Genomic DNA, 14,938 nt, shown 5'->3' on the forward strand with positions numbered 1-14,938 from the left:
AAGAAACAATTGTTTTCATCTGACCAAAACTGGACTTTTAAAATCCACGTGAACATGTAAGTCAGACCAAAATCTTAGGAAATTGAGCTTCTCCAAACCAGACTAACACATCTAGATGATGTAGTCGGGGATCAAATCACCTCTATATCTATCTATATCTCATCTAGAACTGTAGACTGTTATTACAGCCAAATTCCCACTCGAGCATATTTTTATTATTCTTTAGTCAGATGCCTGAATATGTCAGAAATTGTGATTAAAAAATCAGCACAAAACGTGTCTACTAATAGAATCCTGATTTTATCACCATAGCTTCATCAGACGTAATCACCACTCAAGTAACTTCTTGGTCTTTTTTTAACGGTCTTGATGCATTTGAACAAAATTGACCGCAAATATCTTCCCTGCTTGCTGAATGTAGACAGCGGTCACCCTCTTGCCCCCATTTTGTAACTTGGACTTAGTAATTAGTTAACCTGAGCTGATCAAATAGTTTCACTAGCTTATATGGATCTGCTGCAGTTTGTCAGTACAGCCTCTTGCTGTAATCTGTGGGAAAGTGGAGTTTAACCATCCAACTCCACCCACATCCAAGTCGTTTGTTATGTTACTTTAGGTTCCTTGCCTCCTAACTCCTAACTTTAACCAGTCGAGTTGCAGCGAGACATACTCAGTTTGTCGTATCTCTACTTAGCTAGTCTGCTTAACCGAAAAAGATGCTGATAAAAGCCAGTTGATGCACCTTAGGGCAAATTTGACTTTGTTCAGCCTGATGTCTGACTCTGCTATCTGTAAATCTTAGCTCGTCAGACATCAATTTCACTAATTTCAAGAAGTAACAATAACAGTCTTGCAGATATTTGAAAATGGACATCATGCTATATTAAATAGGATGTAAAACTAGCAAATAACTTCACCAGTCTTACCGCTTTTTGCATCAACAGTTGCTCCATGCGGCCTGTTAGACAGATGATTAGTAAGGTAGGTTCAAGGCATTTCCACACTGACTTCAGTGCAGGAGGCTACATCCATTTTTTTTTGTACAGTCTGTTTTTATATTGTCAGCTAACAATTTTAACCACAAAACTGCTTAATGGCATGTAGCATTTGCATAGAATACCAGTTTTATTGCCAACACTGCCTCCTCATATTTATTTGCGGACTGGCTGTTGGCATTATGTAGAGTCCACACCGAAAAAGTTAGATGTCTCCTGTAAAAAAAAGTGTCCACAACCTTGAAAGTGGTGGTCACTATAATAATTCCTCTTGGTTTGGCTTGGAAGGATTGTCTAATATTAAACCATGGATAGCCTATCCTGTTGCTGGAGACACAGGATTAAGAGTTCAGCTTTTGGGCAAGTGTCTGAGAGTGTTGAGTCAAGTGTCTGTCCACTGGTCATTACTCTTAGCCTGGAATGTCAGATCAACACAAACAAAATATCACCTTTAGGCCTCAGACAGTGGTCTGGACCACATTTTTCCAGTGGTCAGTAATAGAAATCTCTTTAAGATTTACATTGGAACAGAAATTCAAGATGGTTTTGTGGCAAAATTATATCTGAACTTTAATGTCAGGGTCAAATGCTTGGGCTGCATACCTTATACTCAATTTCAGTGTTACCTGGGTGTCGTCTAGACTGGGGTAACTCACTCACACATAGCTTTATAAATTTAGTAATCTACCTTTAATTGCGTGCATGCTTCAAATTCCTAATATTGCCCTACTTGTACAACATACGACTCTATATACACCCCCCTCAAAGAACAGTCTCTGCATTCCTCCACATGATAATGAGTCCAGTCCACCGTAGTGGTGGCCAGAGCTACAGTGGTTTGTTAAGGCTGTTTTATCCCCCACCTCCCTCGTTCTCTGTCTCTAAAATGTAAGGCCTAATTGAAAGCAGAGCAGCAATTTTACGACGGCTCTCAGTGTTCTGCCCCTACAGAGGCCATCTGCTTTGGATTTAGATTTCTTCCTCCTCTGCCTTTCTCTCAGTTTCTCCTTCCGTTTCTCCACTCTCATGTGAGGGACTGATTGGAGGGTCTCTCTTTAGTTGACTTGGTCTTGTGGTGTTTGTCTACTTTCCCTTTTCTCCGTGTGTTTGTGTTGGTGTTGGAGTCCGGTTCCTTACCGGCAGGTTTTCAGACCCCCTTCAACACAGAATCCTCACAGAGCAAGAGGCTCTTTGACTTCAACTATGATGTTAATTCCTCCATGTTGCTCTCTTGTGTCTCATTCTTGTCTCCCCTTTTGTTTTACTGTCTCTAGTTCAGCTCTGTTTATTCTATCTAATGCAGTTTGTGAGCTCATTAATCCTGTGATACAAGCCAAAGAATGGCCAGAGTGCTTGTAGCAGGGTGAGACGATGAGTGGGAGTAATGCCGGAAACCGTGTGCCGAGACTTTCCAGTTGTATCTCAAGAGTGTACGAAAACCTGTGGAGGTGGAATTTGTTTAGTGTGTGTGTGTTTTAAAGGGGACAGAGGAAGATGGAGAGCAGTTTTTGCTCGTGTCTGTGTGTGGCCATGTTTTGTACAGACACTAGCTCAGCCAAGGTGTGTATCACATGTGTGCACATGCCTCATTTAACAGTTCACTGACCCAAAGTGTGTATGTATTTGTGTGTGATATGATGAGTCCCTGCTGTTATCTGAACCAGGTGGTGGTGGTAAGCTAGCTGTGGTTTTTGAGCTCTGCTGTCTCTTCTAAGGACACTGTCTTCTTCACACTTACCCTTATCTTACTTTAACTCACAGGGCTCTAGCCTTTGGACTAATACAGACACTGAGCACTGTTAAAAGAAATAATGTGACAAACACCACATACATCATCAGCTGATTTGCTGTTTCACGGCTTTGCTTCCACTTGACAGAAAACTAAAAAGCTCTAAATTGCTCAAGTTAAGCTCAAATGTTTTTTTTTTGTATAGAGCAAAGGAAAACATAACACACCCTCTTGTGCAGGCTCATCTCCAGAGTTCTGCATGGTGTGATGACGCAGTTCCATCATATTAGTCATTGTACTAAGTGCATTGTGAACAGTTTGTAAATGTTGCTTTAAAGGATATTTTTCTGGAAATCCACCCTAACTAAAACATTTACTCAGCCACTCCAGTGTTTACAGTTTTGATCTGTATTTCGCTGCATCAGCGTTAACAAAATGACAGGCCCTCCATGCATGTGAAAAAAAAACCCAAAGTTGCACCATTAGCCGCTACCTCCAGTGATGTTTTTCTCAGTCTGCCTCTGCTGACAGTGATGGCACAACAGTCCAGATGTTATTGTGGCATTTGTTCCCACGTGTTTGGGAGTCCATTGGAATGTGCAATCCCAACTCTGCCTGTAAAGCGCATGACTTTGGAACCTGACTAACACTTCGTCCCAGACCTCCATGAGAGACAGTGTGCTGCAATGGCCTGACAGCAGCTGACCACAGTTTAAATGCAATACTCAGATTTATGACTCCAAATGTCCAAATAGGATGGAGCTTTGCAGTCCTCCAAAACTAAATTACTCCTAAAATTTGCATGTGTGAAGAGAAACTATTTACATGAGAAATTTGTCCATTCCTTGATTTTTTTTTAACTGTTGTTTATTTGAATGTCTTTCAGTTGTTCAGCAAGAGTACATAAAAACTACCAAGTCAAATTTCATTAAACTTTGTGGAAAAGTGGAGTAAGAAAAACTTTTTGGTGATTTAGTGATTATCTATCACTTTATTCAAAACTGCAAAGTAGGGCATTGGTCTTGGTGGAGAACTCTGCCTTTCGAATGCACCTCAAGTTTACTGATGGCTTTCATGCATTTTTACCAACTTTCTGTTTGTATTAGTGCTGTACCTAATTTGATGTTATTCAAAAGCCTGTAAATGTGATCATTTAAAAAAAAATCTCATATCTTATATTTTATCTCAAGATCACTTCTCAAATCAAATACATTAAGTTTGTTGTGACTGAGGACAAAGAAAAGGCTCCAATCCTCATACTGGGGAGTAGAAAGTGTAGAAAGTCAACGAGCTGAATAACTGATCAAACTGTACTGCGCATGTATACAATACACACGTGTCGTTGCATTGTCATACACTCTAAATGTCAATACAGTTTCTTATTCTTCTGGATTACAAATATGTACATACTCAGTTCAAAGCAACGTCAGATAGAATGTTTTTAGAGTTTGAGCCAATCTGAAAGTGCTCAGCTGAAGACAGCCCAGGATGTGCAGCCAAAGGCCAAGGCCCTGGAAACAGCATGCAGCAAAGGAGGATAGTCAGGAGGTGGATGAGTGCTGTTTCTGTCCTGCTGAGTCCTGGCTGTAGAGTCCGGGAGATCTTTTTTTCTTTTCTTACATAAACAACTGCAACAGGAATCTCTGACTACGTTCAAATTTCCAAATGAATAATGAAGATCAAGGTTATCCACGTTTGGTTGGACGCTTGGTGCTCTGATCAGTTTATTTTAGAGCTCAAACTGTCAAACGTATTTATGTAACAGGGCAGAAAGAGAAAAGGTTTTTAACAGTGTGAATGGCCGCTCATTTATAGTTGGATTGCATGGTACCCAGATCATTTGCAGGAGAGCATCCAAACAAAGTGTTGCCGTGACATTCTCTTCAAGATTGCCCATCAACGCTGTCAGTGTATATAGAGTAGTGTGGTGCAGGCCAGCAGGAGTCACATTTTCCAGCCTGCATGCTGTCACAGTGGAAGATGCAAAGCTGACAGTGGGGTTGAGGTCATGCTGTTAAGGGGCCGGATTGAAGCACAGCCGCTCATACTTAGTCCTGGCTCGCTGATGCTGATGCAAAGTGCTGACGTCTGTTTTGAAAGCGCCAGATGCTGCTGATTTAAGTTTCTATTACTCATACCCAGGCTGGGACACAGTAAGGGAAGACCAGGGATACAAACTTTACCCCGTTCTCTCACTCTCATTACCCCATATTCCCTCCGTCCATCCCAAAACCAGCAACCAATGTTAAAGTGATTATCAAAACAATCTGCAGGCTTGCAGGGGGAGGCAGGAGTGGACAGGACAGTTCTGATTTCACTTTGAAGTGAGAGTCTTTCTTAACTTCATGGAGAGAAGCCAGGAGTTGCATGCATGCTGTGCATTAAGATTACTTCTGTCATAAATGATTTTCATCTGTGCAAGAAAGCATTTAGAAAATTATTCGCTATTCCATTTACCAATGACTGCGTTCCAAATGCAGAATTTTGTTGACCAAAGTTATCACTCCCAGTCTGATAACAACACTTGTCACACAGGCAAATGCAACTTCTGGCACGTCTTTTTTTTTTCCAGCTATAGAGCTTCAGAATTGATAATGATGAGCTCTGACAAACTTGCTAATCAGTGTACATTTTGGTTTGTTTTGGCAGGCTGGAAGACAGTTAGTGATTTATCCCTGTGATGACATCAGCATTGCATTTGTTTGTGGCATGCTTTAAAGGGAAAAATGTGTCTTTTTTTTCTGCAAATGTTGTTATAGTGGACTAAATAAAGTTGCCAACATTAAGTCATAGGGGCGGCTCCTCCAAGCAATATTGCCCTCAGGCTAGTGCTTTTTCATGGCTGACTGACTGTTCGTAATCATCTCCCTCACGGGAATCAGAGGAGTAATTTAACGCAGCTGTAATGGAAGTAAACGTCAATTACACATCGAGCCAAAACCGTGTGTAGGAGAGTTCTGTATGAAGAAGTTGGATATATTAGCACGACAAGGATGGAAACACCCAGCTGTCACCTCCCCCATACTTCACTGTCCAGCTGAGTGCAAGAGTGTGTCTTAAAAATGTCCCTATGCACTGAAAGAAATTTTTTTCAAGTATGCATTGTAAAGGTGAATGATATTCCCACATATGCATGCTTTTAATCACCTTTTTTTTTTCTTTTTATAGGCTAGGCCCAAAGGTGAAGGACTGACACCCTACCAGGGGAAAAAAAGATGCTTTGGAGAATACAAGTGTCCCAAATGTAAGAGGAAGTGGATGAGTGGCAACTCCTGGGCCAACATGGGACAAGAATGTATCAAATGCCACATCAATGTCTACCCACACAAACAGGTACTTGCTGCTTGCTTGCCTTCGAAGAATTTGCAGGGAAGTACAGTTTAAGACTGGACCATCTCAGCCAAAGTTAACCGAGTTCATACTCTGGTTTGCATAGGTTTTGAGGAGAGTCCAGGTGGCCTCATTAAAATGAAATAAGAGTCATAATAGTTATGTGGCAGAATCAAATGAACAAATGACATTTCCTGACCCCGAAAAAGTTTGAGATTATGTATGGAATGTCATCAAATCTTAAACCAAAAAGGTCCTTATTAATGGCTTGTAGACACAAACTATCTGAGATGGAGTGGAGGTTTATACAGTGACAGAAATTGCCCTTGTGTATGATAACTAAACTACAAAAGCTACAAGTAGACCTGCAGCTGTCACTGACCACAGGACACAGATGCAGGGTTGATTTCAACGCAAGAAGGTTTATTTGAAATAAACAAGTTGAGGATCTCCAAAACAGGGCAAAACAAAGGGCTATGAAAAACCTTCTCCACTCTAGGAGGAAAACAGAAAGGGTTATTAGAGATTACAAATTAACTTTACATGCTCTCCTAGTGAGGCGGACCAAACAAGAGATGCTCTCCCGAAAACAGAGGCACTATGAAACTTTATAAGAAACAAAAACTCTCCTTCTAATGGAGGCTCTAAGAAACATTAACAATAAATCAAAGACATAACACTCCACTATCGGAGGTTCTATGAAACCTTAATGAAAATTAAAATCACTCCTTAAGGGAGGAACAAAACAGGCTATGGAAAAAACTTACACCAAAAAGATAGCTCTGTAGGAGGATCGCTCAGCTACAGGCTCTTAGATTCAAGGCTGTGGTTTACTGTGGGACAAGAACGCTAGAGTGAGGCACGTAACAGGTTGCAACACACTGGAACAAGACAAGGGAGACGCAGACTATTTGAACACAAGAGGAGCCATGGGGAACAGGTGGAAACACTTTGGAATCAGGGAAGACTATCAAACACTTGACACAGGAAAGGCAAGGTAGAGGGAGGGAGAGAGGGAAGCTTGTTGACTAAAGAGATGGAGAAAGCATCCAGACATATTTATCCTCAGCACATCACATTTTAATATTTATACTTTTCTACATAATTTCAATTCGACTTCCTGAAATAAATTTAGGATTACTGCTTGAAGCCCTTCTCATTCCTTGAATACCATAGAGTTTATTCTAAACGTCTGCCAAAGAGTCTCAACGTTCTGAGAAAACAATAAAGAAAACTCTTTTTTTCCAAATGTTTTCTCCATTAATTGTATAGTTGTCCATGTGAGAACATTACAAAAAGCAATGATAATTATACTCAAGTATTTTTCTCTGCTGAAATGATTTATTTCCATTTAATTTGCTGGTGAGAAAACCCCACTCTGCTGTGCTTGTGTCTTGTGTCAGAGCTGCACACAGGCAAGCAAACAAACGCCCCCCACTGATATATAGCCAGCCCCCCGGTTAGTTTTTCAAATGAACGACTGACCTCTATGCCTGCGAAAATCAAAGAGCTCTTTGCTGTGAATTCCCATGAATGAAATATGTATTTTACAATTTCTTGCACATGTACTAAAGATTTACATCCATTTGGTAAAGAGCACAATTTCCACAGGGAGTGATCCTGCTTTGGATTCCCTCACTTTTATGGTTTTCTTCTTTCTTTTACTCACTCAAATCTAGCAGTTCTCCCACAAAAAACAACCCCTGCGTTGAGTAAATTATGTGATCTTGAAGGCTTAGTAAATTTGTATTATTTTTTGTATTATTTTTTCTTTTCCCCAACTTTTTTTTGTGGAATTTATGCATAACTTGGAGAAAAAAAGAAATGCCTTGGCAAGTTAAACTAAAGCCAGAAACAGTGCTAAGATGACAGGAATAAGCTGACTATTGATAACCTTGTCTTGGCTTGCTAGTGTGTTAGCTGTTAGTTCTCCATTTCCACTACTTGATTTATTAGAAATAAGACTTTGTGCTACTTTGTGTTGTTACCAGACTTTTGAGTTTTAACTGAGCTGTACTTTATTAATTCATATTTCCCTGGTTTGGTTCCTCAGGCTACTACATTGCCTTAACCATGTGCTTAACATAAACCACATAGGATTAATCACTAAGGTTACGTTATTCTTGTTCTTATATTTTATCATAAATAAAATGTTAAGGAAGGGATGTACGTTGTGCTGTTTACAATTAAAGGCAAACTTTAAATTACAAGATCAAAAGAATGTAAAATGAATGCCTGTGACTCAAAAGCTCAGACTGTCTCTTTTTTTCCTTTTTCTTCTTCTATTTGTTTTTAAACTTTATGCCAAGCTGAGGCTGACTTATTTATGGTCCTCTGCTCTAGTGATAGCAAGCCTACATTTACCTTTTTGGTAAATGTAAGTAAAAGTACGTAAAAGTATGCTCTCTCAAATCCGACCTCTTCAGATGAATTTCAACACATTTTGTCAGGCATACAAATGACTTGCAGTTCAGGAAGATACTAAATATTCATTCTGATTGTGTGATTCATTCTGGTTCAACATACCAAATGCTGAAATGAGACATTTGACTTTTCCATGAAAGACAGCTCATATTGTTTTTGAGGGCAGCAACACGTCTCAAAATGTTTGGAAAGGGTCAACCAATGACTAAAAACATAAGTCATTAAAAGGAAACAGCTGGAAGAACATGATGCAACTAATTTGGTTGATTGGAAACAGTTAAAAGAGTGGGTACAAAAGACCACTTAAAGAGGCAGAGTCTCTATGTAGTAAAATGGGCAGAGGTTCATCAATTTACCAGGCAACACTGTAATGAAATAGGCACCATTCTGTCATGGAATTAACTGCATGGACTCAGGAACCAGGAACCATACAGGTTAAATCTCCATCATGCAGAGTAGAAGCTATACATGAACACGATCCAGAAACACCAAGTCTCTCAGGGCCAAAGCTCATTTAAAATGGGCCGACACAAGGTGGAAAACAGTTCTGTGGAAAGATGAATCATAATTTGAAATTCTTTTTTGAAATCATGGCTGTCAAATCCTCTTGACCAAAGAGGAGAGGGAGCATTCAGCTTGTTATCAACGTTCAGTTCAAAAGCCGGTCTCTCTAATGGGATGGGGTGCATTCAAGCCTTTGGAGCTGTTAACCTTCATATCTGGAAAGGCACCATATATATATACATATATATACACACACATCCCCAACAGCTCTTATAGCAAACTAATACCCAAGTTATTTTATTTAATTCCTGCCTCTTTGCCAAACACTCACACACAACAAATGTAGTTATTGATCGCAGCAGGCGAACATTCTGTTTTCAGTCCTCCAAATCATCACAGTTCAGACTCCCTTGAGATCCTTATTAAAGTACAATTCAACAAGGAAGATGCACAGAGGCTTCAACCCAGTTCACTGTAGCCACTGAGGTGACCACAGAAACTATACATAAGATTTTCCAGTTTTCCTCAAGCACCTAATGTCTTTGACACGGCAACATTAAATCTCAAAACTTGCTGGCAGACTCATTAGTGGACTCTTGAAATATCTCCTTGCTATGACCCATGCTAACCTGGTTTCCTTTAGTTAAACCCTTTGGAATAAATAAAGGTTTATTAAAAAAGCTCCAACAAGAAAGAATAGACGACAAATAAGAATTTCCAGATGGACTGTTAAAATCACCTCCAAGCGTGCTGGCCCAGGAAGATTGCCTTTATCCCTAATAATGATTCCAAGAAAACCGATGCTAATATTTCCATATAGGTCACGATGATCAAATAAATGCATAATGGACCTTTTTTTTTTTTCTAACACTGTGTTGTATAAGCGTTCTGCAAGTTTCCACAGCTGATGGTGCATTGCCATATCTCTGCAACTAATTGTGTTTAGTGCACGTCTGGTCTGTAAAGAATTTTGCAGTGGTGTTTGGGGCCAGATTAGTTTTGCATATATCTGCCAAATGAACTGCTTGCAAAACTCAGGGGTTTTACACTGTTTGTTTGCTGCTTGCCTCCTTGGTTTCTTAATATCTCTCATTATTGGTCCTCTCTCTGTGTCTCCAGCGGCCTCTAGAGAAGCCGGATGGCCTGGATGTGTCTGACCAGAGTAAGGAGCACCCACAACACCTGTGTGAGAAATGTAAAGTCCTGGGCTACTACTGCCGCCGTGTGCAATAATCATCATTATCTAGAGGGAGAGAGGAACTTTCGTGTCCCAAGTCCTGTGGGCTGGCATCCTCCTTGCCCAGTTCACATCCAGGTTTCCCTCAACCCTGCCCTGCACAAGTCTTCCCCTCGGTATTTCCTCTATCTATAGATGGTAGCTCGAGTCCTGTCTTTTTCTCTGACACCTTCCTTCTACGCTACGGCAGTCCTTCCTCTCGGCAAAATGTGTAACACGTATTTCAGTCAGTGTTGTTTTACTGTCAATTGAAGATTACATCCAGGAATAAGAGGAACTGTTTACTGAGGATCAATTTCTTGACGTGCTTTTTGTGAAAGGCAGAAAATTTGCCAAAATCCCGTATAGCCGAAACTGCATTACTCCAACGTTCTGGTTAATTATCGTGTTGATGAATCAGCGCCAGGCGTGTATTGCATTGGTGTCACTGACAACATTGGTCACAATACATTACCTCACCTTGGGGTTTGTTGGCTTTGTGTTTACAGAGATCTGCTTTCCATTTCCCTGCCAAGTGAGGTGTGAGGTGATGTGATGAACGTTTAACCGCGGCCTCTTACAATGGCATAATGTATATAGAGGCCTTTTATGTCTTGCCATATTGGGGTCAGCAGCACATCTTATTAACTGTGAATTAACTGAGGGATAAAGTGCCATACATCCCTAGCTTACATTTGGCATATTTATTTTCTTGTCTAGTGTGCAATTTGAATTTAACTGGGACATAAAGAAAGATTTTTTTCTATGTTTGTATATCACATTATTATGTAACTGCTTCCATTTGTCTTTAGAAACTACTGTAGGTTAAGTTGCATAGAGTCGCTCCTCAGCTAAATTTAGCAAATTGCTGACATAACCGTTTCATTCACCTGCCCTAGAGCATTTTTGTTGCCTCGCAAATTTGCAGTTTTCTGCAACATTTCGATGGGCAGTTGCTAGAAAGATTGAGCTGTTTTACTGTAACTTCAAATCAAAAGAAGGGTCAACTAAGAAGAAGCCTTAGGAAAACTATTTCTGTCCATACATTGTCCTATTAGGTCAGTGTTGTGCCACTGCGGGTCATACAAGGCAGCCCTCGTGGAGTCAGTGAAGCAAAGCAGAACATTTTCTAAGGGCTGGCACCCTATTAAAAAAAAAATACATCCAACAGCTAAGTGAGTGTGTAAAGAGTGTGTAGAGGGAGGTGACGCTTGGAAGAAGTGCAATGATTTTGAGTTGGTTAAGTGAAAGAATATGATTTTACATAGAAAGTGTGATGTGTTGATGCTGAAGATTCATATAAAAACTGATAGTTACAAACAGTTATACTTTACGGTGCCTACAATTATAAACTTTGTCGTTTCAGGAGAAGAAGTATTCATGTTTATGTCGCTCATTGTGCAGATATAAAGCACTAATGAGGAAATCAATCCAGTTTGAATGATTGAAACCTGCCTTTCAAGGATCCTTCTTTTTATAGGAATCGTGAACTATTTTATATGTACTGTATTTCAAGCCTTACAGAAGCTGGTTGACTACATTTTATACTGTTACACACTTTACGTGCCTTAAAAAAAGATTTCAAGCATCGAGACTTAAAAAGGCCATTTGAGAATTTCAAAAGGCAAGGCTCGGAGATAGAGCAGTGTGCGCGCACGTGGTGACTGTGATACACAGAGAGTTTAATGCAGGTTCAAGATGTGACAAAGGACAAGAAAAGGATGAAGCCCCTCCATTAGTGGTTGAACTGGCACGGTGGGTGTTCGCTTCGCAGTTTTCTAAGCTTCCAGCTGGCAGTAACGATCCTACTGTGGTCTGTTGTCATGGAATATCAACAAAGATGTTATTTCTCAGTCGATCTTAACAACAGAATGAAGTCGATTATGAAACTGCGGACCTTACTCTTTATGTTTTTTGTTTTTTTTTTCTCCTTTTTAATCTTTTGTAGTCCTGTTTATCCAAGAACCCATAGCTTTTGGCAACAAATGTGCACAGTTACTTGCTGTGGTGGGAGTCATTATGGTACATTGCAGTGTGGGGAAATTGAACTAAATGTCAACTGGTAAGTTAAAAGGGCACTCAATGATTCAGAGGGGCAGTGCCACACAGTTGTGAGAGGCTTACAAGAGACACTAAAGATGCAAGCTGCAGAGGCCCGACTTACCTTTAGTCTCTAGTTTTGCTAACACGTCTTTGGGGTGATTTGATCAAAAATGGATGGCTCTGAGTATTCCATTTCCCACCTGGCACCAAGAAGTGACAGAAGCCCACTTTATATCCAATGAAATGCTCATATAGTTTCCATTTTCAGAGCAAATCCAATTTTTATCCAGCAGTAGGCAGCAGCGTGGATTCCGTTTACTTGTCAGCTGGAAATGAACTGCTTATGTAAAGGACATCAGTTAGGCAGGTGGTCCATCAGTGAGGCCGAGGCCACTCTGCTCACAGGCTGTTAAAACTATGCAGTTGCATGGGACACAGACCTCCCCGTGAATGTGGTCTGAGCGGTAGGATCTGAGTGCATCTTGGTCCTTTCGCACCCGCACTAAAAGACTTGTGTTCACTCCTTATTTCGTAACATGGGCTTTTTTTGCCGAAAAAGGTGTTGCAAAGCCTGAGCTGAAATAACTCGCGTCACATCGTTAGGTTAATTTTCTCAGACTCGGCAAGGCTCCTTCAGGACTCCATAAAAAAATGAAGGCGGAGAAACTTATTTTGGGAGTAAAATGAGTGCACCCTTCAAACAACAGATTCAGCACATCTCTTTCAAGTCTCCTTACATCCCACCACTGTTGGGAAAAATCCATTTTCTTGCCGTTATCATCTTTTTTGTTTGCGGCACAACGCTAACAGGGCTTTATGAACCCGACTGGCAACATCATACCACAAGGCTGAAGTGAATTAGACACCAAGGATGCCTTGTGAATTAACCTCCTAGAGAAGTAGCAATTTTGTGATTCACAAAGTTGCGGCAGAAGACTAAAAAATTTTATCAATTCCACCCACAGTTGTATGTTATAAGGAAGCCATTTAAAATGGCAAGTCAAGAGCCAATGGAAGCAGCTGGTGGAGTACATAATAGAAAAAGAAAAAAAAAGAATCTGCTTTCAGACATAATGTCTTGAATTACACATACTTGACTTTTCTAGTACCTTTGCAGTTCAAAATTGCTATTTTCTATGAATGAGATGTGTATTTTGGAACACTTAATAGATGTTGAAAATTCTAAAGCAATCTGCAAACTCAAGTTATTTCCCTGACAAAGACAGATAGTTTTATGTATATATTTGATGGCCATCATTCTCAATGAAGTGTTAAGCAATATTAAAGCTTTCTTTTTTTTCTTTTTTCTCTTTTTGTGCTCGAAGAAGGGCCTATTGCTGAGAAATAATCAAAGCTGGGAGTCTTTTTTTTTTCTTTCTTTGTTTTACAATAATCTGAAGGGTTTATCCTGAAGAAGTATTTATAGAAAGACTTTTTACAACAATTTTTGTATAGATTATGCAACAAAGTTACACTAAGAAGGAAATATTGATGTCTACATAGAATATTATTAAAAAAAAAAAAGCTGGTACATAATTAATACCCTTTCTCAGTTATAAGCCATTGTATTACTTTGTGTTTTGTTGTATGATGTTATAAAAGTATTGAATAACCCATATTATTCAGTTACTATGTGACTAATTTTACGAGCTGCCATTTACATCCTTAAAGCCGCATGTATTCATTTTTGTAAACAACAGATATTAAGATATATTGTGTTAACATGCAGAGTTTTTTTCTTCTTAATTAGTGATGGATACTCACCACTGTATAAGCACATTAAACTGTGAGATGTAGTTTGCTTAAAGCAGCAATGACAAGAAACTATTATAAAATGTTACTAGTCGTATAGGAAGTGTATACTTTGGTCAAAGAGTGTGTGACAAAGAACTGTTTTAGAGTTTGCATGTGCATGTGTTTGGATTTGAATTTAATATTATTTTTGTGCAATGTAGACTTATTTAAAACCCATTCAGTAGTTGGCTCCATTTTGTTTTTTTTTTCCAACATTATCAGCAACTTCTGATTATTAGCCCTGAAGTATTTCATTTACCACAAGTGTAGCCTCTACGAATAACACATATTTACTGAATGTAATGTGTTAACACTTGCGTGGTCGAGTTGGGAAGCTGTGTTTGTATTCTTGACTGTCTGTATCTCTTGAGATGTTTGTAAAGCAGTATTGCAATAATGTAATGTTTGAATTGGACAGATCGCAGGCGTGAGGTTGGGAGGATGGAATGATTTTGGGAAACGAGGACAGTTGAGATTTAGAGAGTCGACCACAGGTCTGTTTTTCATGTCCATGAAACGGCATTCCAAAATGTGCCTTATTTGTTAGTTGGGAAAACATTTTAGTGCTTTAGTGCTGTTGAGAGTTTGTTGAATAAAAGTTCAATTGAATTATAACTGCTTGGTCTGCGTTGTTTAATATGTTTTGGTCCTCTGGTGAATCGATGTTATCTTAAACTCGGAGGTGTTGGATCTCGTCTCGTTTCCTTCGAGCTCCCATCTCCCAGGAATGAAGAATACATGTTTTTACCATCTCCCTGTGCTGTGTCTACAAGCTCGAGGTCTTACACAATGCTGAGCGTATGGATTACGATAGAGGTCTCTAATGGATTATCCATGGTGGTTGTGCAATGCAGAGAGGAGTGAAACTTGTAAAACATTTTCACGTTCTGTGAAAGTGCTGAA

General features: G+C 39.6%; 1 protein-coding gene across 1 annotated transcript in view; it reads left to right on the top strand.

Moving 5' to 3' along the window:
- The window catches only part of zcchc24 (zinc finger, CCHC domain containing 24), a 36,704-nt gene extending 22,036 nt beyond the window's left edge, over positions 1-14,668 (top strand). The window contains exons 3-4 of the mRNA XM_072390896.1: positions 5,893-6,057; positions 10,102-14,668. Of these exons, the coding sequence (XP_072246997.1) occupies positions 5,893-6,057; positions 10,102-10,215 (279 nt within the window). The 3' untranslated portion in view covers positions 10,216-14,668. The remainder of the gene's footprint in view (positions 1-5,892; positions 6,058-10,101) is intronic.
- The last annotated feature ends 270 nt before the right edge of the window (positions 14,669-14,938 follow it).

The sequence above is a fragment of the Leuresthes tenuis genome, unplaced genomic scaffold, assembly GCF_036924035.1.
Source record: "Leuresthes tenuis unplaced genomic scaffold, fLeuTen1.0.hap1 SCAF_8, whole genome shotgun sequence".
NCBI classification, from domain to species: Eukaryota; Metazoa; Chordata; class Actinopteri; order Atheriniformes; family Atherinopsidae; genus Leuresthes; species Leuresthes tenuis.